Below are 25097 nucleotides of genomic sequence, written 5' to 3' on the forward strand. Positions count from 1 at the left end.
CCTCACATGTCACTTAGATTTTTCCAAACCATCTTGATTTCAGGCACCTCCTGGATGAGACTCCCTTGGACTGTCACAGTGCCAGCTTGGGTAACTCCAGTTAAAACCAGTCCTGGGAGGGTGCTGGCTTCCAGGCTGGCTGATTCTGGGTGGCAAAGGAAGCTGTGCCAACACCGTGTGCAGGAGATTTGCCAAGACACTCCCAGCCCTGGGCAAAGCTCTCAGCTTTGGGCACAGCTGCTCCCACAGTGAAATGGGAACTGCACACCAGTGGCAGAGGCACTGTGCCATCAGGCCTGGGGCTGCTGCTCCTGGCTGAGGGCCCCTTCTTTGGGTAGCAGGAGCAGAAGGGTCAGCAAAACCAGGGTGAAGAGAGTGCTTGGGCTCATTTATATGGTGGCAGTGTTGGGGTGGGACCTACCTGGGCTGTTCTGGAGCACCCTCCAAGGCACTCATGAGTCTCTCTCCAGAAGGGAATTTGTGCCAGCCCTGTGGGCTCTCTGTCAGGAGAGAAGTTACAAGCCCTGGGTGCAGGGACCTGTGCAGCATGCTGGTGCCCACCCTGGGGCCTCACTCCCAGCTCCCTGTCCTGCACCATCCTGCTGCCAATGGCTTCTTCCACCAGCCAGGCACTCATGACTCACCTGGTTTCCCCCAAGACCTGCCATTGTTCTCCTGTAACCATTTCAGGTGGATTTGTGCTCCTAAAAGCCACCCCAGAGTCCACAGGCTGTTTGCTATGCCTCAGTGCTGACTTAGGCACACTTGTTACTGCCCAGACCACCCGGGTGCAGGATGAGGCCCCCAGTGCATCAGAATTACAATAGATCAAAGGAGGAGATCACAAAGGTTTTCTCCTGTTATTGTAGGATCTGCAGATAATAAACAATATAATAAATAATAATTCAGAAATAAAAGATAGGACAAAGGGAAATTAAATAATCCACATGTCAAGTTTTAATATCCAGCCTCATAGCCACAAGTTACTGAAGAATGACATGGAGGGAAGATACATGCAGGAGCATTAGGGACTGGGATCAGCAACATTATTGAAGTAGATGAAGGGTTTTCCCTATGCTGCTTGATGGAGATGAAGGGTTTTCCCTATGCTGCTTGATGGAGATGAAGGGTTTTCCCTATGCTGCTTGATGAAGGGTTTTCCCTATTCTGCTTGATGGAGAAACCCCCCTGACATGGATGTGCTCACTATGAATAAATGAAACTTCAGAAACCAGCAGAGATGAGATCTAGCCTTGTAAATCAGTAAACCACTGCCCCAAGAACAGAATCACTGCAGGTTTTGTGCCTGATCCTGTACACATTTATCCTCCCCCATGTAAATAGTCCTCTGGTGTTAAGGGAGCTGTACTAATTTGGAATGGCTGGAGATTAAGCCGTTGGGGTTTAGCATTTCAGCCAGCTCTGATTGCAGCACACTGCAGTTACAGGGCTGTTGGATGACTCAAAGGTGCTCCCGTGCTCTGGAATAAAAGCATCCACGGCCATTACACCACGTCCCCAGCAGCCCTGCAATGCAGCCTGGGTACAGCACTGGAGGAATCCTGCCCTGCCCGGCGGGAAAGGGAGCAGACACTTTGCCCAGTGCTGCAATGTAAAGCTTATTTCTGTCTTTCGTTCTCCCTGGGTATGTACCAATGTTTTCCAGACACTATTTCACTACTGTTACACTGCTTGCAAGCATCTTAATTTAAATCCCATTATAGATACACCAGGGCAAAATGATCTGTCCACAGCTGAAATAATAAACTGGAGTGAAAACATCCTTGGGCTGTGAAGAGGCTAGAACAAGCACTAACTGAAATGTATAAACTTACATAACATTATTTACAGAAAGGAGCCCAATTGTCAAAGGCCCTAAGAGAGCTGGAACATGGGAATGTTTGTTCTCCTTGCAAAGAAAAATTAATTATACAAGTTTATAAATTCCAGTTGCTTTGCTTGCTCATCTCCTGATGTGCCTAAGGACTGCCTGGAAAGTATTTACAGTTCCCAGCCACTGGTTCTAGAGGCATTTTTTTAACCTTGTACTTCTGCATGCCATTGCCTCACAGGATCTTGGAGCAGGGATTTAACTCTACACACCTTGTTCCTCAGCCACAGAAAAATGCAGATTTGTTCTGAGGTTTTGCAGGAGTGAGTTTATTTTAGGGAGATGCCTGGAGGAGGCCACCACATGTTTTTCAGAGGGTGGTGGGGTGACTGCTGTGTTCTGTGAGTGCAGGGAGAGCCCTGAGCCACATGCACGTGGCTGGGATCAAGCAGACACCTCTCTCTTTCTCTATCTCTCTCTCTGTCTCTCTCTCTCTCTTCCTGGGCCACCCATCCACTCCTGAGGTGGCTTTGCTTATTTGTCCCTTTTGCTGCCAAGAGCAGAGACGCCATGAAGGCTCTCATGTCCTGCGAGGTTTGATTTGCCAGGCAGAAAAAGTGCCACTAATTACTGAAATGCACTATATAGCTTCCCAGCAGTGCTGTGTTCAGCCAGGGCTGCCAACTGGCCAGAAAACTCAGGAGATGATTGCTGCCTTCCAGGCTCCTCTCAGAAACACTATGGATTTGGGGTTTGTGCTGCGATTGCTGTTTTTCTCCCATCCACTCCTGTAAAATGTCACTCCTCAAGGGTCTGAGGCACTTGCTGGCATCAAAAAATGCCATTTATGCAATTACCTGTTTTTATGTATTCTCCAATACCATCCCATTACAAGAGCTAATGGCTGAGAGCTGGAGTTCCAGTGCTGCTGGCCACGAAGGCAATTAAAATGCAAGTACCAAGTCACCTGTGTGCAGAGAGAATAATAAACAGGAAAACATCTTTGGGGAAATCTCTCTTGTACCTCCTTGCTCACAGATGCCCTCTGCCAGCTCCCCATTTCAGGGACCTCCCATTGCTGCAATAACCCTGCAATTGCCCCAGGGTCAGAACCTCTAGGTGGTATCTCCTCCCCTGACATGCCTTCAAACCTGTTTTCCTGCAAATTCTTACACTGGAAGATCTGCCTTTCTACCACTAAAAGGCAGGAGGAAGGGCAAAGCATTTGGCACTTGAGCTTGGGGTTGGTCAGCCCCATCACACCTGGTGGGAAGCTCCACAGCACCAGCCACAATTTTGTGCTTGGACAAGAAGCTCAGGCGATATCCCAAAATAACACTTTCCAAGGGCACTGGCAGTTCAGAGGTGAGGCTGCAGCTGTGTCCCTCTTGCCACCTCTCCATGGGAGGTGACACACACCGTGTTCTCCGGGACTTCTGTGGCCCTGGGGAATCACCCACAGGATTCACACTACTGGGAAAAGGCATCTTTGGTATTGTGTGTGCTTTTTGAGGAGATGGGGGCAGCCAGATGGGGACAGCTTTGGCAAAGATTGGCTGAACCAGTGTGACCTGGATGGATGGAAACAGCTGGATTTTGGTGCACTGAGGGGAGGTGCACTGATGGTGACAGCTGCCTGTCCCCCCGTGGTGGCATCTTTACCCCCCTCCACGGCACAGTGAGGGAGACCCAGGAGCACAGCTCTAGCCTCCACATTGGATGAAATGACACCCCCAACCACACTTCCCTGGGATTTGGGAATAATTTTTGAGGAGGATTTTAACAGGACCAGCTTCAAGGCAAGGAGCCCTTGCCTGTTTTTCCAGTCTCAAGCCACATGAAACACAACACATTAAAAAGTCATCAGTGGCTGCTGCTACAGGACCACTGCATTCCCCTTATTCAAAAGGCTCCCTCTGTCCCCAGCACTGAGGACCTCTTCATAAATATTTGGAATGAATGAATAAACTGTTGAAACTACCCAGAAGAAAACATTTCTGTGAGCCATCTATGGCCAGTGAGAGCCTCAGGGTAAAACTTCTCAGATACTTGCACACCTACAAATTGTCAGTAAATACTTAAATCAGGAAACCTCCTCTGAAAAATGGTGAGCAATTTGTTTTATCAATAAGTAGCTAAGAATTGACCCACAGAAAAAAAAATCTCTCAAAATATCAATGAGTTTATTAAAAAGTCCAAGCACAGTAAGATGTGGAGATTATGGGCTCCTGCAGAATCCTTCCCATTGTGTGAAACACAATGAGAGCATACACACTGTTATTTACACTTGCAAAAGGGCCTGTAAGAAAAAAAATTAAAAAAAAAAAAAAAGGAGAGACTAAGCAACCTGAATAATCGGAAAGCAAATCAACACCAACATAAAATAAGTGTATCATTGTGAAAAATGCCAATCACTTTTTTTAAAATTTTAAAAGTTTAATAGTAATAAAATGGTTATAAAAATAGCAATACAATTAGAGTAATAATAATTTGGGCAATTTAGATTAGGACAATATGAGACAATAGATACAAAGAGTTACAGACATCTGGGTACCTCTTTCTGGGCAGCACGAGCCTGAAAAAGGACACACGTTAACAGAGGATTAACCCTTAAAAAAATAGCCCGTTGCATATTCATACACCTCATACATGATGCATAAATTCCATTCAAACACAGGATTCTCTCTGGTCATCGTCAACTTCCTCCTCCTCCTCCTAACAGCGCCTTGGAGGCGGGAAGAAGTTTCTTCTGATAAGAGAGCAATAAATTCTTTTTCTGTGAAAGATTTAGGTGTCCTGTGGCTGCTATCTACATAGCATGTGGCTGTATCCTATATAGCATAGTTTCTATTTTAACATTTTTTTATAATCTAAAACTATATTTAACACACTACTTAAGAGAATTAAGTAGCATTAGTTTTAGCATTACTTTCTAACACAACACATATAATATTCGTTTGAATATTTGCGAAAAGCCAATCATAAAAAACTCATTTTTCATAGCGGGGCAGCAGCCAAGTGCTGCTGACTCCGGGGCTGGCCCTGCTCAGCAGCCACCGCGGGACAGGCAGGATCAAACCCAGCCCCCGGTGGGAACCAAGCATGCCCCAGCCCCAGGGTCTGCCAGCAAAGCCGAGAGCAGCGGTGCCGCTGCGGGGACAGCTTCCTCAGCCTAAGGACACTGGAGCCTGGCAGGAGTCCTGTCCCTGCTCCAGCCCTGGCTGCCTTTGAGGAGTGGGCAGGAAAGCCTCCCTCAGGGGGCACTCCCTCCTTCGGCCCTTCTTCCCGCTGCTTCTCCCTCCCTCCCTCCCTCCCTCCCTTTCCCGCTCTGGCCGTGCTGGGCCGCTCGTTCCCTTGCTGTGAAGTGACGCCTGCCTGTTTCCTGGGAGGAAGGAGGAAGAGGAGGAGGCCACACTGCTAGCCTGGCTTAGCAGATGGGCAAAGGAGCTGGAACCATAGTGGTCTCCAAAGCCGGGTGAGCCCCAGTGGCCAAGAGGGCTGTGCTGGGATGTCTGCTCAGCTGGATCCATGCAGGATTCCAGCGGCCACGTGTGGCCCCAGCCAGTGCAGGAATTGCCTGGCCATGCATTCAGGATGAGTCTGGATTACATCTGGGCTTGGGGGGAGGATTTATGAAATCTCTCCTGAACAGGAGCTGTCATGTGCCAGCACCACAGAGATATTTAGCAGGACCACGGATAGCAAGTGACATCCCAACAGAAGCCATGGGTGCTCGTGCCTTTCACTCAAGGAAGCAAAGCAGAATGGCACTGCAGGCTTTGTCCCCTCCAGGTTCAGCCAGAAGTGGCCACAGGCTGGAACACTGCAGGCAGGGGCAGGTGGATGTACACACACAGAAACCACCTCAGCAGGAAGGCACAGCCTTGCTGAGGAGCAAACCTGCCCTCGTGTCCCAGCGGCAGCTGAGGATTACAGCATTGGGAAGCACAGCATCCCCTCCCTTGCCACATCAAACTTGGTGAAGCAGCAACAATTTTGCTGCCCAGTGACTACCAAGGACTGAGCAGTGTGGTCCTCAACACACTCAGTGCTTTTTTTTCTTTTTTTATTTTGCACAGTGGTTTGGAAAGATCCACCAAGAACAAAATGAGGACTGTTAGGTATCCAGGGGAGGGAAGATTAGGAAGAGAGAGAAGCATCCACCCATAAAAACATACCACTTCAGACCTCAACTAAGAAAGTATCCAATTATTTCTTAAATATCCCCTAGACTTTCTGCCTCAGCCTCTTTGCCTTGTTAGCCATTCCACAAATTTATTATTCTTTGCATGAAATAATACTTCCTGACATCTGTTCCCAGTTTGTTTCTCTTTAATTTCCATTTATAGCACATTTTCCTATCCTCTGACCATGTTAAAATAAAACAATAAGTATGTTTGACACAGTGCAAGCTACTTAAGATCATGATCCTTCCCTGACCCTGATATTTTTTTTTAAAATATGTCCTAAAACGCAGAAAGCACTTGAATGAACTGAGTTGAAAAAGGCAACAGAAAGCTCAGAGAATCACAAAGTGCTCATTTCACAGCAGTGCTGCAGCCAGTGACTCAGGGAGCAGCATGAGGAGCAGTTTGTGGTTACAGCCCAGCTCCTCTGAGGAGGATCAGCTGAAGGCAGCTGGGTAACAGAGATGCTGGGGGCTCCATGAGATGAGAGGTCAGAACCAGGAGGCTGTTAGAGAAAAGGCAGCAGTGGGACAGGCACAGCAAAGGAAATGTTAATTCCCTGTGCAGAGACACAAATTGGCTGGAGGGATGTTTCCCCTTCTGACCAGGCAGATGGGAAAAGGTGCCCTTCCCTTGCTCTGAAGAGATTTCATATCCAAGTGCAATCTGGCAACTCCACAAGCAATAACTTCTCAAGGAGAAGAGATGAGGAGTGCTTTAGCTATGGCACGAGAACATTTCATGTTGTCATCTCTATATTGGTACAAGCCCTCAATGTAATTTTAGCTCAGGAGGAGGTTGCTTATGAAACAAATATAAAATGGCAAGAAGCAATGTAGCCTCCAACCAAATGTGTGTACACACCTTCCAGTCAAGTGACAGAGCAAACCAGGAGCCAGCATTGTCACCTTTTTAGGGACCACCAGGCAGCTCTGCTGGAAGGAGATCCTTCCATCCTGTTCTGTCCAAGTGCTGGCCTGCCCAGGCTCAGCTCCTGCTGAGCCAGTTCAGTGTGTGGGACATCCTGCTGTGACCAGGCTGGCAAGGTCACAGCCCTGAAGGGAAACACAGGGAACTGAAAACCCTTCTGGGAGCCTCTGCCAGCGCAGGGGCAGCAGCTGCTCTGCAGCTGGGTGTTCCAGCACAGATGTAGGCACTGCAACAGCCAGGAGCCATCCAGGCAGTGCAGATCCTGTACCCCTGACCTGCCTCTGGCAGATTTCTTCACTCACACAAGTGTTTTACTGATAAGGCCTCGGGCTGCCTTAGGGAGTTTTCCTTTACCCACATTCTGAGCTGAGCTGGATGCACTTAGGGTTCCATCTGAGGCTTTCTCAGGTCAAACCAAGCCATGAAAAGCAGGACTGAGAGCAGCCAAGTTCAGCTGTGCTCTGACAAAGCACTGGCCCCTCAAACACAGCGTGCAGCTCCGTGCCAGGGCTGCACCACTACGGCCCAAGAGCCAAAAGGTGATGAGGCTGGATTGTCTTTGGGGAAGCAGATCAGACCCTGTACAGACACCCCAAAATCCCACCCTGTCCCTGAGAGTCTTCTCCAAATGCTCCTTGAGGTGGGAAGGGACCCACAACAATCTTTGAGTCCCAAAAATCCTAAATCCCAACACCTGAGAGTGTTGTCCAACCTCTCCCTGACCTCTTGATCATCCAGAACTGGAAGGGACCCATCAGGATCAAAGTCCAGCTTCTGGCCCAGCACAGGTCACCACAAATTTTTCCCCCAAATCACAGAGCATTGCCCAAACCCTCCCTGACCTCCTGAATTACAGACTACCCAGAGTGGCAAGGGACCCATGAGGATCATCCAGACCCTGCACAGACACCCCAAAATCCCACCCTGTGCCTAGGAGCATTGTCCAAACACTCCTGGAGCTCTGTCAGCTTTGGTCACTATTGCCTGGAGACCTCTTGAATCATCCACAGCTGGAAGGGACCCATGAGGATCATTGATCCCACACTTTGAAGGCACCATCCAGCAAATATCTGGATCAGGTGCTCTGCACATGCAGGATTGTTCCTTTTGGAAAACCAGCACCTCCCATTGCCCAGGAGATGCTCCCCTGATTGTCCCCAGCCTTCTGCAGCCAGCTTGGCCAGCCCTTGGGAACCATTGAATCCCTGGCAGCACAGAGCTCACAGCTACAGAGAGGTGTGTTTGTGCCTCTGCTCCCTGAACTCCCTGCACTTCAATCTGCTTCCCTGGGCTTTAACTCTGAGCAGACAGAGCTCACAGAGGTGGATTTGTCCTATGAAGTCCATGGTTTGGAAGCATAAACATGAGTTTCCCCTAATCTGCCTGTTTCTTCTGCTCATTTCTCCTCTGCCACAACTGGCCAATTTACCTTTGCTGTTCATCCAGCCCAGCATCCACAGCATCTGGAAGACTCCAGAAGTGACTGAGGAGATGAAGAGAAAAGCTGTGCTACACCCCAAGGCCTGATTATGCAAAGCTTTGTGCAACCAGTGTTGCTGCTGCCTTGGAAAACAGGTTGGGAGGAGGGGATGAGAAAGCTTCACAATGTGATTTAGCCCATTCTTGGGGTTATAATCTGGATTTAACCAGCACCCCCTATTTTATGTGCTGAAATAGGATTTATGAAAACGTACCGAGGGTCATTTTTTTCTAAGTTGCAATCTCTTTATTTGATTAAGTAGTCTGAGTCAACAAAGTCATACTCTCCTCTATTTCTGACAGTTTCTTCAGCATCTGGCTCACCTTGGCCTCATCAAACTCCAGGCAGAGAAACTCCGATTCCTACAAAAGAAGAGAGAACAGTATTTGAGAAAAAAAATTATGTTTGATCCCTGTGCAGAAGTTTGGTGAGGAATTTGACAGCTTAACTCCATTTGTCAATGGACTTTCTTGCATTTTCCTGTCTGATTAGGAGCACTAATTTGTATCAGTGATAAAAATCCAGGTGGGATCTGCCTGAGGCAGATGTGTTTGCAGGAGGCTGAATAAGAAAGTGTGAACAAAATCCTGGAGTATGTCTCAGAGCATTCCTTGATTAGGAAGCACTGGAAAAGTCAGATCTCAAGCAATCCATGAGTTAACCCCTGAGGCTTTGAGGAGACCCAGATCCTTGCTGAGTGAACCATTCTGCATGAACACCAGCAGAGCCAGACAGCATCAGCCTACCCTGAGCAACTGCTGCAAAGTGGGACTGCAGAGCCAATGCCTCCTCAGCTCCTGCTGGATCTCCCCAGTTCTAGCATCCTTGCTTTTCCAGACCTGACTAGAAAAGTCCAGAGCAGGCTTTCACACAACAGCTCCTGCAGGAGGAGCAGCTTTTCTCACCAGCCCAAAATAATCCCAGTATTTGTAACACATTTAAAGTCTTCTTTCACAGACGAGATCCGACAAGAGCTCTCTGTAACCTGACCTCTCATTGCTCCACGTGTGCTCCAGCCAGGGGCTGGTCTCTGTCCTGACCTTTGGGAAGGAGTGGCAGTGCCGTGCTGGGCAGGGACCTGGTCCTCCATGGGATGACCTCCAAGGCCAAGCTCTTGGTGACTCCTCAGGCCTTCCAGCCACAACTCTGCACCCCGAGTCATCTGAGCCCATCCACAGATTTAATCAGGCCAGGACTGCCCATGAAACCTTTGAGATCTGCTAAAGCTGATTTCATGGCTTAATCACAGGCGAATGTGAGTGGACAGGAGGAGATGGAAGTGCCTACTTCTGGAGGAGATGTTTTTCCCTGAGCCTAAACATAAGGAGTACTTTTTTTTTTTTTGTTCCCCTCTTCAGGTTTTGTCAGTCAAAAGGAATGTAAGTTGATCAAAACAAAACACTTCGATTACACAGAACTCTTTGATTACATAAAGACACTGCCACTTGGTACAAGTGTAAGTGCACTCAGGAAACATTCTTTTAGCTATACTGCAGCTAAAACTCTCCCATGTGGGCTGGATGGTGTCTGGTTATCCACTCTCATGTGCACCAACCTAAAACCTGACCCAAGAGGGCTGTAAACCAGGCTGCTCAGAACTCAGTTTCAGTTTTATTTAATGCTTCGTTAGTTTATCTCCCCCATGAAAAACAGAACAAAAAATAAGATGGAGCCATGAAATGCAGAAATCCTTATTCCTTCCCTAAGGCATCCTCCAGGAGCAGGACAAATGGTATCCCTGCTCATCCTCAGCAGGAAACAAGGTATCCCTTCTGATCCTTCCCTACTGCTAAAAAATAATCCAGCCCCCTTGGAGTTAAGCAAAACCACAACCAGTCACGGACTCGAAGTCCTGAATCCCAGCACTGCTGCTGCCCGGGCTGGAACCGGGGCTTCAGCTTCAGGCTGGGAAGCCGAGCTCGGTGCCCTGAGGAAGGTGTGGGAAAGGATGCACATTTCCTGCAGCCGCCTTGGCTTTGTCCCTCCACGCTTTCCCACCCCTCCTCCCCTTTCTCTCCCGAGCCCGGGCTATAAAAAGGAGCTGCAAAACAAAACATCCAAGAAACACAAACTGCCCCCAGCCTTGAATCGGGTTTTCGAGGAGCTGCAACAACAGAGTGCTGCAAAAATATTTATATGAGAGACTAAAAGAAGCACGACTTTTTCTGTCTCAGTAACTATACTTACAAACCCCATGTATTTTTAGAAAACCAACCCTCACAAATTGAAAACTTAAAAAAATTACGATTGTTCTCTATTGTATCACTTTGGTCACCTACTTAAAATGCTTTCTAGCAACTTTTATACACGTTATATTTCTAAGTTTTAGCCACTACATTGGAACAAGAAAAAGGAACCCCTCAGAATTCGCCTATCATTGCATTCATATTAATTTCCCCTTGATTTGGAGGATCCTACAAAAACATTGAGCATTTCAAAGCCACCAGCCAAGGCGCCAGACCCACTCTTAGAAGCCACCTCAACTCGACTGCGGTGCTTGTAAGATCATTAGAGGTTCTTTGTAAAGGAATTATCCCAGCTTGAATTACCAGGAAAGCTCTTCAGACAGAGCGAAAGCATCAGCTTCGGGTGCCTGTGTGCAAACACAGCCAGCCAGCCGAGCGCTCCTGGCCTTGGGTACCCAGGCAGCCTCTTCCCGGGGCAGGGGGGAGGATTGGAGGGGTTTGGGTGCGATCCTTTTGGAGCAGGCAGTGCAGCCATGGGCTCTGCAGAGCCTGCCAGCCAATGCAATCGCACTGCTCCATAAGAGATCTTATTCTCTTCTATTATTTTAGGTTTTGCCTTAGAGTAGGATGTTTTAAAGATTTAGCTTCCCCTTGCATATGTAAAAACTCAATCTGTAATGTCACCAAAACTTGCTTTCAAGACAGTTTGGTACCTTTCGTTGTGATTAAGAACCCACATCATTCATTTTCAGCCTCCCCAATTTTTTTTTGATGAACAGACCCAAAAAAAAAAAAAAAAAAAAAACCAAAAAAACCAAAAAAAAAACCGAGTCAGACTTCCAATCAAAAAGTAGATGAGTTCAGAAGTGCTGCCATTTTGGACATTTTGGGCTTGGCTCCTACCCAAGCGCAGGGCTCCGGTTAAACCAGAGATGTGTTAGCACAGATGAATATCGGACCGTTCCCATTACCAGCAAATTAGGCTGAAACACCAAAGACGGTGGGGGATAATTAAAACAAGGAGCTGGTCCCCAAGACATCACCGAGCTGGGACTCAGAGCCAGCACAGAGCGAACGTGCCCGGGAATTCACAGCACATCAGCTCCCACAGCAACACCCACGGGCGCAAACAAATGTCATTTTGCTTCCAAGGCATTGACTACGCACAAAAGACAAACTACTTGTTTCAGAATAAATCTACTGCTGATATTTTTTTGTCCAATTTTGCAAAGAAGTGTTAAGAGACTGCTTCTCTGGAGTAAAAGAAAACACCTGCAGGGGCTTAGGTATAGCCTGCTGTTGCCAAAAAGCCTGGTTCATCTGGTAATGTCAACTCTCCCACTTCCTCCAAATTTGCTAATTCCATGTAAATACTATTCCAATAAAACACCTGCAGGGACTATCCTGTAAATATTATCCCAAGTCATAAGTGTAATTGTATTTCAGCAGGAAAATCAATCACAGAATCACAGGATGGCTTGGGTTGGAAGGGACCTTAAAGCTCATCCCTAGGCAGGGACATCTTCCACTAGACCAGGTTGCTCCAAGCCCTATCCAACCCAGCTTTGAACACTTCCAGGGATGAGGCATCCACAACTTCTCTGGGGAAGCTGTGCCTCACCACTCTCAGTCAAGAATTTCTTCCCAACATTTACCCTAAACCGACTCTCTTTTAGTTTGAAACCATTCCCCTCGTCCTGTCACTCCATGACTGTGTCCAGAGTCCCTCTCCAGCTCTCTTGGAGCCTCCTTTAGGTACTCCTTTGGAAGGGGCTCTAAGTTCTCTCCAGAGTCTTCTCCATGCTGAACAACCCAAAGTGTCTCAGCCTGGCTGAGGTGCTCTAGCCCTGGCAATATCTTCATCACTCTCCTTTGGACTCATCTCAGCAGGTCCATGAGGTTCACTGGTCAGTAATGGTCAGCTGTGAGCCTCCATCCTCATGGCTCAGCACCAGAGCAGGTTTTGCCTGAGCCAGCACCTGCTCACAGGCTTGCATGGCACACAAATGCAAATCTTAATTTAAAAAAAGAAAAAGAAAAAAAGAAAATAAAATGGGGAGGGGGGAAGGGGATATTAAAAAAAAATCCAAATGCCCTCCCCAATACCAAAAAAGGCAAGAGAAAAGAAACACCACAGCCCCTGCCCCCCAAAATCTCAACATAACCAGAAATTCAAAATGGAAATTAGACACTTATTAACGGTGCAAGGACACATTTTCCTTGGAAAAGGCACATCCAGAAGTCATTTTTGCAATGATGCTGCCAAGCTCTATCACAGAAGCCTTCCTTCACTGCAGACTATCCTTACTCATCACTGTGGGAATTCGGCACTGTGCTGCCCAATGGCAGAAAATAAACCCTGATAAATTCACCCCTGCACTATAAACTTGCTTCCAAACCTTTCTCTGGGTGGCCTCTCCCTGGTGCTAACCATTCCCAGGTGACTCCCCAGGGCTGCCTGGGTCAGAGGGACCTGTCCTGTCACATGTGCAGAGCTCTCTCCCATCCCCTCTTTCACTCAAACATCTGCTGCAGGAATGTCACAATACACAACATCCACCTTGCATGAATGGTCCAAAAAAAAGAAAAACCTTGGATTTTAGCTTGCATTTCCTTCTTCAAAAATCACACTTATAGGACATTAAACTGGATAGTTCCACTGGGTGGAAATATTTCATGTCAGAAGTTTATGAGAGCAATTTATTTTTGCCATTTAGATTCTTGTCTTAGGGACATCTGATAGATGGTAAAAAGAAAATAAAACCACAAAAAGTTGCCCCAAACCAATGCAGAATGATGAAAGTGTGAGATGCTGCATCGATTCTTCCATCACATTGCATCAATCGTGATCCCACTGCGAACTTCTGGAGTTATTTTTATATTCATTAATATTCTGCAAGATGTACTGGGGCATATGATAATGACAGCAAAATCTTGATAATTCCACAAAAAATGCAACGGATTGCAATCCATTGATTTCACACTCCCACATACCTGACAATACTAAGTTCATTATTTTTAATTCAATTTAGAGCTATTTTTGCTAGAGATCTACAATCATGCCCTTCAAAAACTCTAATGTAAAGTGTAATTCATTTCCATAATACTGTATAAAATAAAGCACAAATATATGTAACTGTGAGAGCCTTTTAATTCTCCATTATTTTGGTATTACACGAACCAGGAACCTCTTAAGCAAATTATTATTACATCCCCTTAAAAAAAAAAGTTAACTCGATTGCAGATTTTTAATACTTTTAATGTAACATCAAGCCTGTAATATCACAGATTAAGCAGATTAAGGATTGCAGAAAATGGAACAATTCCGAAGGATAAAAGTAGATCCCTGATACTGCATAGCAAATGTAATGTCATTCCTTTTACATTATCAGCCTCCTGAAAATATTCTACCTCATATTTTATATCTTACATGAAAAATGAGCATTTCTGGATGCAGCTTTAACCTGCTGCTCCCTGTGCCTTTTGGAGGTGCAGCTTTCTTTTCAGGAAGTGTTGAAGAAAAACAAAGCCAAACCATAATTTAATCAGTATAACTAATTAGAAGTTAACATATTCTGTAGCTTTTATACATTAAAAAGCTAACAAGAATAACATGATTCTTACTAATTAACAAGAAAAAAGGACAATACTTTTATGAAAGCCTCTTCTTATACGGCTCTGGTGATATTAACTTTCACTGGTTTCTGTAGACCTTCCAATTTCTCTCTTTTTAACTTTTTAAAAAAATGACACTGTCTCTGGTTTCTGACCTTATGCATTCCCCAGATCCCACCCTGAGTGCTGCCCCTGCACAGACCCATCACTCCAGGGGTTTCCTATCCACTGCTCCCCTCAAAACCCTCCCACCACAGTGTGCAAGCACAGAGGCTGGCAATGGACAAGTGCAGGATGTCCAGCCCAGGTTTGGGATGAGTGATCCCTGATTTCTGTTCACCCAGTGCTCACACAGCTCCAGATGCTGGGAGGACACTGCTCGTCCCCTGGGGATGTCCCTCAGAGCCTTGGCTGATCAGGGGAGGCAAACATTGCAGTGCTGAGGGCAGCTTGCTGTGGTCAGAAAGGAAAGGTTATAAAGCCACAGTTCTGCTGGAACCAACACAATGCACAAAAAAGAGCCTGGTTATGATGACAAAATGCAGATTTCATTCTCATTTATGGATGACTCCAAGCAAGGTCATGCCTGTGACTTTTTGTGTGGCCTCACCAGATCGATTGCTGTTTGCTAAGCCTGCTCACCTGGTTCCTCCAACACCTTCAGCTACCTGAGGCTCAGGCTACCCCACAAAATCTGCTGCAGTCACAGGAGCTTCACAGAACAGAAAACCCTTTATGGCTCTCCCTCACTGAGGAGTGGTGGATGTTTGACTCTGTACAATGCTGCACCTGCACTCTGGAACATGCTCAGCTTAGGCTAAATTCTCTTGGAATTGAGCTGTTGGACAAAAACTCTACCTTGAGGTGTTCAGAGTATCCTAATCTTTTAAGGCAATTCTTTTTTCATGAGGGCATCAAGAGGCACCTTTCTGACCCTGCAGTCACCTTGAGCTTACTATTTCCATTGTTTACCATTTGCTTTTTTCCTCAAAACCCTCCTGCCTCCTGCATTACAGAACTTCCTATTAAAAATAATAATAAAAAAAAGAAAAAAAAAAGAAAAAATATATTTAAGGAAAAACCTCAAAAGTATTTTTTTTCCCTCATAGTCTTGATCTTGGATATGTGCAAAGCAGTCTGGGGAAGGATCCAGGCTGGCATGGGAAATACTGAAACACTGACCATGTAAGCAGGTCATAGCTGAGGGCCACTAAACACAGGGCTGGGTAATCCCAGCCAAAGGCACTGCCAGAACTTCTGTCTTCTGAGATAGGAATGGAATTGAGACAGGGGAACAGAAAGTGTTGTGATCTAACTCCTGCTGCAGGAATGAAAAGTGAAACCTCTCTGTATCTGAACTGTTTCTAAAAAATATTGCAAAAGCACTCACTCCTCTGACCCCTCTCTGCCCCGCCAGACACTGTTTTGTCAAAGAAAGCACACCAAATATTCCCATTTGAATTCCAGCATCTTTGAAAGCACAGCTGAGCTCCAGCTCTTTCAAACCCTAAAACAGTGCTTGTGGAATGTTTAATCTTTAACAGGAGCGTTTTTCCTCTGCTGCTTGACTGGCTTGAGGTAAGTAGGTGTGATGGCATACCAAATAAATCAATTAACCTGCTTAGGCTAATGACACTGTCTTGCTGACCCGGTATGCAACTCTGCCTGGGTCTTGAGCCAGCTGCTATTTAAACAAAGGTGTAAGCAGAGCTAAAATCATTAACTAAGAAATGCATGAAGCGGTTTTAAAAGGAAAAAAAAACCAAACCCAAAACAAAACCAAACAAACCCAGTGATATCTGCAAGCTTCATCAAACTGTACACGGAAGCACATAAAGCCAACATAAAAAAAAATTAAATTACCTTAATTACACCTTTTTGTTTGTGTGAGATTTCAAACAAAACATGTATTAAAAAATAAATTTAAAATAAAAACTATATATAACTATATAAGAATATATACATATATATACATATGTCGTTTATACAGTTATATATATATTACATGGAAAACTACATAAAAACTATTTAAACCCTCTATTTCTGGCAGGGCATCAGGCTCTCTCACAAGGGTACCAGTGATGAGAAAGCTCCATCATCACTTATTCAAGCCCTGCCTGCTGTGTCAGCTCTCCACTAACAGAGTCTCTCAGTGGAACCACTGCAAGGTGAGGTGCTCTCCTCTCAGAGTCCTCTGCAGGGTACCTTAGAGGTCAAATGCCCTTCCTCACTTATGATCTACATTTTTCTACCTTGTTTGACAGCTGTCCTTGTTTTCTTGTGCAGTGTTTTGTTTGGTTGGTGTTTTTAAGGCTGCTCATGGAGCTGAAATATCAGTGTACAGCTTTCCCTAGACATGTTTCATGTCCCAATAACTAGGCTAGCCTTTGTTTTTTCAGTCTTGTAGCTCTTAATTGCAGTGTGAAATTAGTCTAAGAAAAAGAGTCCTTACTGATGCATCTTCTGCTTTTACACTAAATCCAGCTTTTCTAGTGAGAACATTCTTTAGATCTGGAATTAATTTTCATTAAATTAACATCTACCTATTACCTAACATGGGAATCATTCAGCATGGCAAAAAAATTAAAATCAAACATCACTCATTATCATAACCACCCCCCCCCCACTTTCTCAGAATAAAGTTTCAACAACTTTATGTTATTATTTACCATTTTCTTAAATGTTTCAGCAAGTACCCTATCACAGCATCAAACCCTCCCTGCCACTGGGGCATGTTTTTGTAACAGGGTAACCCCAAGACCAGGAACTTGGTTAACTCCTAAGGACACAAGGAAATTTCTGTGCTTTGAATGTAACTTTTTATTTCATCAAATCAGTGTCAACCACATTCCTCTCTGTTACTGCAATAAATAATACCAGGGAAACAGGAATGAACTCAGGGAGGTAAGAATTATTTTATACCAAACCAATCAACACAGTTAAAGTAACCTGCATTTAGAAATAATCCCACAGTTAAAGAACGCACTAAAAACCTGAGCAGAGAGTTCCTGACCTTTAGGAGGCTGTGTGAATTGGGATTTTCTGGCATTTTCTGGCTGAGAGTGCTGCTGGCTTGCAGGCTGAATAATTTGGTTAGGAGCCCCAAGACAGATCACTCTTGCTCCTCCACAGCTCTTTCATGTTTATGTGTTATATAAATGACTCAGGAATCCATTAATGTCCTGCTCAAATATAAAAGCTGAGTAGAAATGAATATCCTCTTCCAAGCCAAATCATTCTATGGTTCTGTAATACTGGGATATTAGGACACAAGACAGATGATGGACTTTGGACCTGGTTAGCATAAGACATTTGATAAAAGGATGCCTTGGCAATAGCAAACAGAACTTTGAGGATTAAATCAAGAATGCAACAAGATTCAATCAGACTGACTTACCAGAAAAAAGAAAATGACATCAAGACTACTGCAAGCAAGAGATGTTTAAAATGTATAAGTTTAAGTGATGATTAACCCAACCATTGTAGTAAAACATTAATAGCCTTCCTAAAATACTATATAAGCATTTGTACTTCACAATAAATTCAGATTCTTTGACCACCGCACCGAGTTCCTGTCTCCCTCTTCATCACCGGTACTGTAACCCTAAAACAACTGATTTTCCATGAGAGCAGACAATGCTGGCTCCTGTTGATGGCAAAGGCCAGAAGATCTTGGCTTTTCCTCTCCAATCAGTCTTCAGTCAAGGCAATAACTGGTTTTCTCAGAGAGGAGACCAAATATTAGAATTACTCTGAAACAGCATTTTGGAATAAGATATGTTTAAAACTCTCCTTTCTGCTCCTTTCTGAACCCTGCACATTTGCCCTGTGGCCTGAAAGGCACCTGGATTGCCTGAAACAAGAGCACATGAGGGGTAGGTGGCTCCTCTTGCTGAAATGCTTCAACACCCAGAGCTGAACTAAAAGTACAAAGGTGTTTATTTTGGTTGCTGCAAGTTTTGCAAGTAGTGAGTAAAGGCCATGCAAACCCTCTGCTGATTTATGTGCCTTAATAGCAACTGGTAATGCCCTCAAAAAGCCCCATTTTAAAAAGTCCCTATGTTCTTCACCTAAGCTCTGGGACCAGCATGACCCAGCTACAGCAAATATGTTTTGTGCCCACAAAATAGCATTTTTCAGAAATCATTTTTGAAGGGCAGCTGTTTGAGCCCTTCTCTCCTGGCCCTGTTCACAGCAAGCAGCAAGGCCAGGCACTCGTTTGCTCCAGGGCATTTTACCATCAGAGAAGGGAGAGACAAGGCTGGCACAAGACAGGCACACACACCCCCAGCAGCATCCCCATCCCCTCCCAGAAACATTAACCCTCTGGCCCTGGCACAATGATCCCATGGCATCTGGAATTCCAAGCAAACACACCTTGAAACGGATGGTAAAAAGTCACTGGCATTTGGGCAGAACTGCTCATCTAAAAATATATAAACAGGGTACCAAAGGCTTGAAAATATGCCTGCAGTCCAGCATGCATTCAGCTGGGCTTTCCTTCTTAAAATATTTAACAAGACAAAGCAGTCAGACCAAACAGGCTTTTTATTTTTGCTGCTTTTACAGCATTTATCCGTAACCTTTCCAATGATCTGAAAATAGAACTTACCAGGACAAAAGGATCTACTCAGAGTTCTGTGGCCACTGCAAACACATCTCCTCAGTGGGACCAAAATAACTATATTTGTTTCTTTTCTGCAATTTGAGTGTGTGAACTTACAAGGGGACAAAAAAGCCAAATTAAAAAAAAACAGTCTAAATAATTTTAGGTATTTTTTCCTCATTACTTTTAGAATGCAAACTGCTGTCTTTCAATTCCCCATGAGAAACCTCCCACAGCAAAGGGGGCAGCCATGTGTTCAGAGTCCAGCCTGGTTTACAGCCCCTCCAGCACTGCTGCTCTTGCTGTTCCACAGCCTGGGGACAGGCATCACACTCGGATTTATCAGCACAACAGCAGCTCCTGCTCAGTGTGGTGCTAAGTCTGCTGAAGATACTGAGAATCTCTGCACTGACCTCAGTGACCTTCAGATCAAATGCACAGAAATATCAGCATTATGTGCCAGCAGGGAGACACCAGAGGAATACAGCTCTCTTCTGAAAATATAGGAAAAGCTCCAGATTTGCATTTTTCTTTGCCTTTTTTTTTTTTTTTTAACCACAGAACATGTCCTTGGTATTATTTGCTGCATAATACATAACTCCTTTTTCTTTTTTTTCAGCCTCTTTTCTTGTATAAGGTGAAAAGCAAAGGCTCACAGTGAAAGCTGAAGCTGGAAGTGCAACCCTGAAGGGACGAGCGTGGGAGGACATTTCTGCCTGAGCAGAATCTCACTGCAGCCAAGGGACTGCCTGCTCTGCCCACACAGCTCTCCTTGCCTCAGTTAAAATCACAACTTTGTTTTATACAATCTGTGATTTCACAATTCCTTCTAGAAATGAATGTGGGCAATAGAGCCTACACTCAACCCCACACCTGGACTAATCTGTTTAAAGTTCTCATCAGGACAGATCATGACACCAATTCTCAACTTGATCCCCAAACCAGCTTGGTCACAAGGATTGTTTTAAAGTTGGAACTTCATAGTCCTCTTGACAGGCATCATGTTTGAACCATATTTTTTTCCAGAAAGACAAAAGGTTTGAAGAGAAGTTATCTAATTTTGGTTGACCTAACATGCTCGATCAAGGGCAAGTGGTACTGAAGTAGAAATCATTTCCATAACTGAGTTGCACAGCAGTCATTTAACGATTAATAAGCAATCCACTCAGCATATGAAAACTGAATAGGAAAATAAACACATGAGAATCAAAGACACCTCTGCAAAGAAGGGCTTCAGCTCTTCCACATCAGATATTTAAATTAGTTGTCTCTTTTTCTCATGGTGAACGAAGGGAGAAGAAGTCAATAAAAGACCTTAACCACTTCTCCTGAGGAAAATGGAGATGATGTGAATGGCTCATTTGGCTTTCTGTGCCTTTGAAGCAGAGGAGAAATCTCTTTGGTTTTTTATTCTCCACAACAGCAGCTTTATTCTGTGTGCATTTTTTTTATTCTCCACCTGTCTTTTTGGGCCTGCACGCAGAGTTTGGACACCAGCTTCCAGCAGAGTGGGCACGTGTCCCCTTGTGGTAAATCTGCTTCTCCTGCATCAGGAAAATGTCCCATTTGTGACTGGCTCCCCATTGCAGATGTAAGGTCACTGCCTGTGCTGTAGGACTGTGAGAAATAGAATGTATTTCACCTCCTCCCCATTCCTGGGATCAGGCTAAAGATTTCCTCCTGGGAGACCAACCTAAGCACAAGGACTTTGCATTGTGGGTCTCACGCTGGCCTGGCACACCGTGGCCAGGAGGGCACAGGGACACCACTCCTGTCTTCAGCATCACCCCCTGCCTGCTCTCTGCAGCTCTGGAGTGGGAGAAGAAGTCATGTAGCAGCTCTCAGAAAAAAGAAAACAGAATACTGCTGTGATTTCAGGCAGGGATATGAGATGGAGAAAATGAACATTACACAACTCCTAAAGAAGCAGGGAAGGGGAGGATCATGTGCAATGCCAAATGCTGTTGCCTGGTTTTGGACAGCTGCCCTTAAGTGGAACTAGAGTAAAATCTGTGAGTGGACCTGTGTCTCTAAAATGCATGTGCTTCTTCTCTTTTCAAGCATCAAAACACTGCACAGGATTTTTTATCCTGCCAATCCTAGGGGTTTGTACCAATGGCTGCTCTTCCTGCTGCCCTCTTGACCAAAAGGTGCTAACAAAGCCAGGACAACTGTGCAGCATTGTAATAAAAATAGCTGGTTTTGGTTTAAATATCTTGCTTTTCAAACCCCCTGCCTCCTAGGAAGCTAAGCCCTTACCTGTGAAAGGGCTGGGAGGTAGTGGAAACTGTATGGAAAGATTTGGATTATTTTGAGGGCTAGTAGGAAAAAAGGGGTCTGAATGTAAAGGCAAAAATGCAAGTGAGAACAGGGAATGTCTGTTTGCCTTCCCTGCCTGCCTGCAGGATTTTCATGTCTCTCCTGACCCTGCTAATGCCTATTACACCTTTCCATGCCTATTACATCTTTCTTTAATGTTAGGAGACAGGAGTTAGCACATATTTTGCAGCAGCAATAAATAATTCAATTCTCAGGTTTATTTCCTCTCATTTTTTAAGCTCGCTTTTATCTGACCCCCTGCTGAATGCCTAACAGGGATTTTCAGTGACCAGCCAACCCTTGCACCCCTGGTGTTGCCTTCCTTCTCAAGCCTCTACAACACACACAGAGCTCAGGGGGGGTTACAAAACCCAAATGACTGCTCCTCCAAAAGCATCATTTCATCTCCCTTCTGGAGAAAAAAAAAATCATACATTAATTAGAAAAGCTGGGTTCAAGTCATGCTAGCTGTTGTCTGTATCTACCACAGAACTGTTGGGATTAAATTCCCAGAGCCTGCCAAGGCATCTGCAGGGAGAGCAGAGCCCAGGACGCTGTGCAGGCACAGCACCCCTGGGACCTGCCTGCTCCATGCCTGAGGCAGAGGCAGAAGTGGAGTTTCATTTTCAGAAGGGCCAAACCTGCTCAAAAATTGAAAACAAAGTTTGATAAACAGCTGTAAGGTTCTAGGAAAAAAAATGTGGCATTCTGGGTTCCCTGCATTCACTCTGCTCTGCTGTAGGCTTGGTAATATAGTGGATATTATAAAATGTGCCTTAATTTCCTTGGAGAAAAGGATTATCCTGAGATAAAGAGTGCTGGGAAGCAGCTTTACATTTGGAATGGCCTTTCATCCCACAGGCCCAATTAACATTCTGGAAACAAGCTGTAGAGATGTAAAGACATTTCTAAAATATCAGCCTGAGTTATGAAAAAGGTATTGGTACTATGGTGCTCCTGAAATAACCAGGGAGAGAATTTGGCATTTCTGACCTCCTTTGATTGGAACCCTAATAAATAAGTTCTTGAAGAGAACTCAGCATTACCATTTTACGGGTTTCTGCTACTACTGGTATGCAGCCACTTAACAAAGGACTGTAATTAAATGCTGATGAAATACCTTAAATTGACATTACAGACTCCTCATTTCAAATCAATGCAGTGGCAGTGTTTGGTTGTGGTTTGGGATTTTTGTGGTTTTGTGGCAGCAGAGCAGGGGAGGCACCATGAGCATCCCCTGAACCTATAAAGCAACAAAAAAATAATAACTTACAAAACAGTAACTTCCACTATACTTTTAAAGAAAGCCAGGCAGTCACACAAAGAAATCTAACACATTTTGGGTGTGTTATAAAACCAGAACAACACACCCTGGCTGAAAAACATCCCAGAGGTGCTTTCCAGAAGGAACACTGAATCCACTCTTGGAATCCTGTGCTACTGCAAAGGGATTATTACAATTTTCAGGCTGAATTTTAAACAATAAAATAGGGACAGACAACATCAGATTTGGATTTCTGTTTCTTAATCTCACTGTGTTTTTCCTATCACACCATCTTCCCAAGAGCTGATCCAAGGGGAGTGCAGTCACAGACCTTGGGCTGGAAAGAGGCAGGGGTCAATCCCCAGCAGCAACTTCAGGGATGCACCTGCACTTCAGACAGTAAGGGGCCCTACACCACTTGTCCTCACAAGAAAAAACAAGTAGGGATGAGAATGGAGCTGCCTGTGAAGCACTTGAGAGGAGTCATGAGGGATTTCCTTTGCTGGAAACCTCTCCCAGAGTTATCCCAGGGGGATAATGCACTCGCCTCCCTCCCCTGTCCCCCAGCACTGCTCTTCAAGAATGTGCCTGAGGAAATTTCTGTCACAAAATCTCCAAAAAAGCCAAAGTCTTTCAGAACAGGGGACTCATTTTAGTGCTCCCACTGCAGATGAGCCTCAAAAATATGAAGTGGTCCTTTGCACTGCATCTCTGCAGAGGAATTAAGGAGGAGGCAAGAAGGTTACTGGCCTTGTCAAAAAACCACACCTCAGACAATATTTTTCATCTGGACCAGACCTCTAATGCAACCCTCTCTTTTCTTGCTAGTTTTTGGTTGCCTTGGATTCTGTGCCTCAAAATGGTCATGAATAGAAAATAAGGAAATACATCTCCACTCACTCCCACCACACATTACACTTCCTTTGTGAGCAGAACTACCAGGACTTGTTCAAAGTGTGGAAAAGCATATTTTTAACTGCTACTGAAGATACAGTGAGTCATTAATGATCTGGGTGCCAGGAGACCGTGATTTGTGAAGTCACTGCTGCTCATTATTTCCAAAAAACAATTAGTCAAAATGAAAACCAAAGCTCTAGAGCTTCCAGGAATTGGATACTGTTCTTTGGATCATTCATGAACAGGATGAAGATGTAACAGCTGTCTGGACCATCCCCTCACCCCTTTAAAATGGGTATAATAACTTGAGATAAGCTCATCTGTAAGGGACAATAAAAAGAGATCTCTTTCAGGAGCTGTGGATGGGGAGGACGGAGAGATAGAAATGTTGAAAAATTATTCTTATTTACTGACCTGGATGCATTAAACTCCAAGCTACCTACTTTTTAATTTTAAACAAGAGTCTTAAGCATATAAAAATAATAGCCTGGGAGGGATACTCATCCTGGAAATAAGTTCAAATAACAAAACCCACAGTGGTTAGAATTGGAATTAGACTTTCAAAAGACAACACATTGAATAGAGACTGTATGACCAGAAACAGAACATTTGAAGACATTTTCTTTTCATTAAAAAATGAATCACCATACTTTCCCCCAGCTAACATCCATTGATCTAACAATAATGAGGGGCTGGCATTTGATGTTTTATTTGATGTCTACAGATTCACGCACCAGAACATAACTACTGCAGGAGCAAAAAGAACCTGGCACCTAGCTCTGAAGCATCAGTAGCACTGTGTAAAGTTCTTTAGTCTCAGAATAACCACATCCATATGGACAGATGCACTCAGCTCAATGAGATTTATTGCTATGAGATAAAATGGCCAGAAAAGCAGCTTTCCTAATTTTTTGTCTTAGGTAAAAGCTCTAATCACTGTCTTTTTAGTTTTCAGCTATGAAGGGCAAAACAGAGTTGTTGGGTTGTTTTTCTCCCTTTACAAAACCCCAAACAAAACCCCAAACCAAAATTTTTGATTTAGAGACACCCATGTGTGACACAGCCAAAGTGTCCAGCACTTACAGCAAAATATTTCAGGTTTCACAACTCCAAAAAGATGATCCCATGCTACAGTGTCCCAGGGCTGTATTAAATAGAAGGAGGCTTAATACCAGCATGTGCTACACTCATTTTGAGTCATGTCCCCTCTCTCTCTAATTCTGCTGTTCATTTCTTGGGCCTGTTTTTTATGGGTTGAGCATCCCAGAGCATGCAGCAACACACCACTACCCCCCAAATGCAAACCTGGGGCACTTAATAGCAGCAGTATTTCACAAGTGCTGTCCCACAGGTACCAGTGGATGTGCTCCTCAATATTTACAGCTCAGCTAAAAGCAGCTTTGAAAATGCCATTTTTCAGCCACAGGTACAAATGTTAATGATTAATGTGCTCTTGCATGAAGTGGGAAAGAAGAACAGATGTAGCAAAAAGAAAACAATAGTAGGAAAAGGGTTGTTGGGGAAAAATATGGTGTAGAAGTTGAAGAATGGAGGCATGGTCCATCCTTGGAGGTACCAAGTGCAGCAGCTCACAGTAAAGGAAGGAGGTACAGTTTAACTTTGGGAAGAAGACAACTTGCCATCAGCACAAATGCTTTCACAGGTGACACAACAGGCCAGTACTCTTTGAAGTGAATACAGAAATGTTTCTTGCTGAGGGAGAAGAAACCCCTTCACAACCTTTACAACAGACATAATTACCCAACACACTCCAAAGGCTTC

At 44.7% G+C, this 25097-nt stretch overlaps 1 protein-coding gene across 1 annotated transcript in view; it reads right to left on the reverse strand.

The window, feature by feature from the left end:
• Positions 1-3993: 3993 nt before the first annotated feature.
• COMMD1 (copper metabolism domain containing 1) overlaps positions 3994-25097 on the reverse strand; it is a 66149-nt gene continuing 45045 nt past the window's right edge. Inside the window, exons 3-4 of the mRNA XM_066546372.1 lie at positions 8643-8790; positions 3994-4130 (exon numbers count right to left, since the gene is read on the reverse strand). Of these exons, the coding sequence (XP_066402469.1) occupies positions 8683-8790 (108 nt within the window). The 3' untranslated portion in view covers positions 3994-4130; positions 8643-8682. The remainder of the gene's footprint in view (positions 4131-8642; positions 8791-25097) is intronic.

The sequence above is a fragment of the Molothrus aeneus genome, chromosome 3 (genome assembly GCF_037042795.1).
Source record: "Molothrus aeneus isolate 106 chromosome 3, BPBGC_Maene_1.0, whole genome shotgun sequence".
NCBI lineage: Eukaryota > Metazoa > Chordata > Aves > Passeriformes > Icteridae > Molothrus > Molothrus aeneus.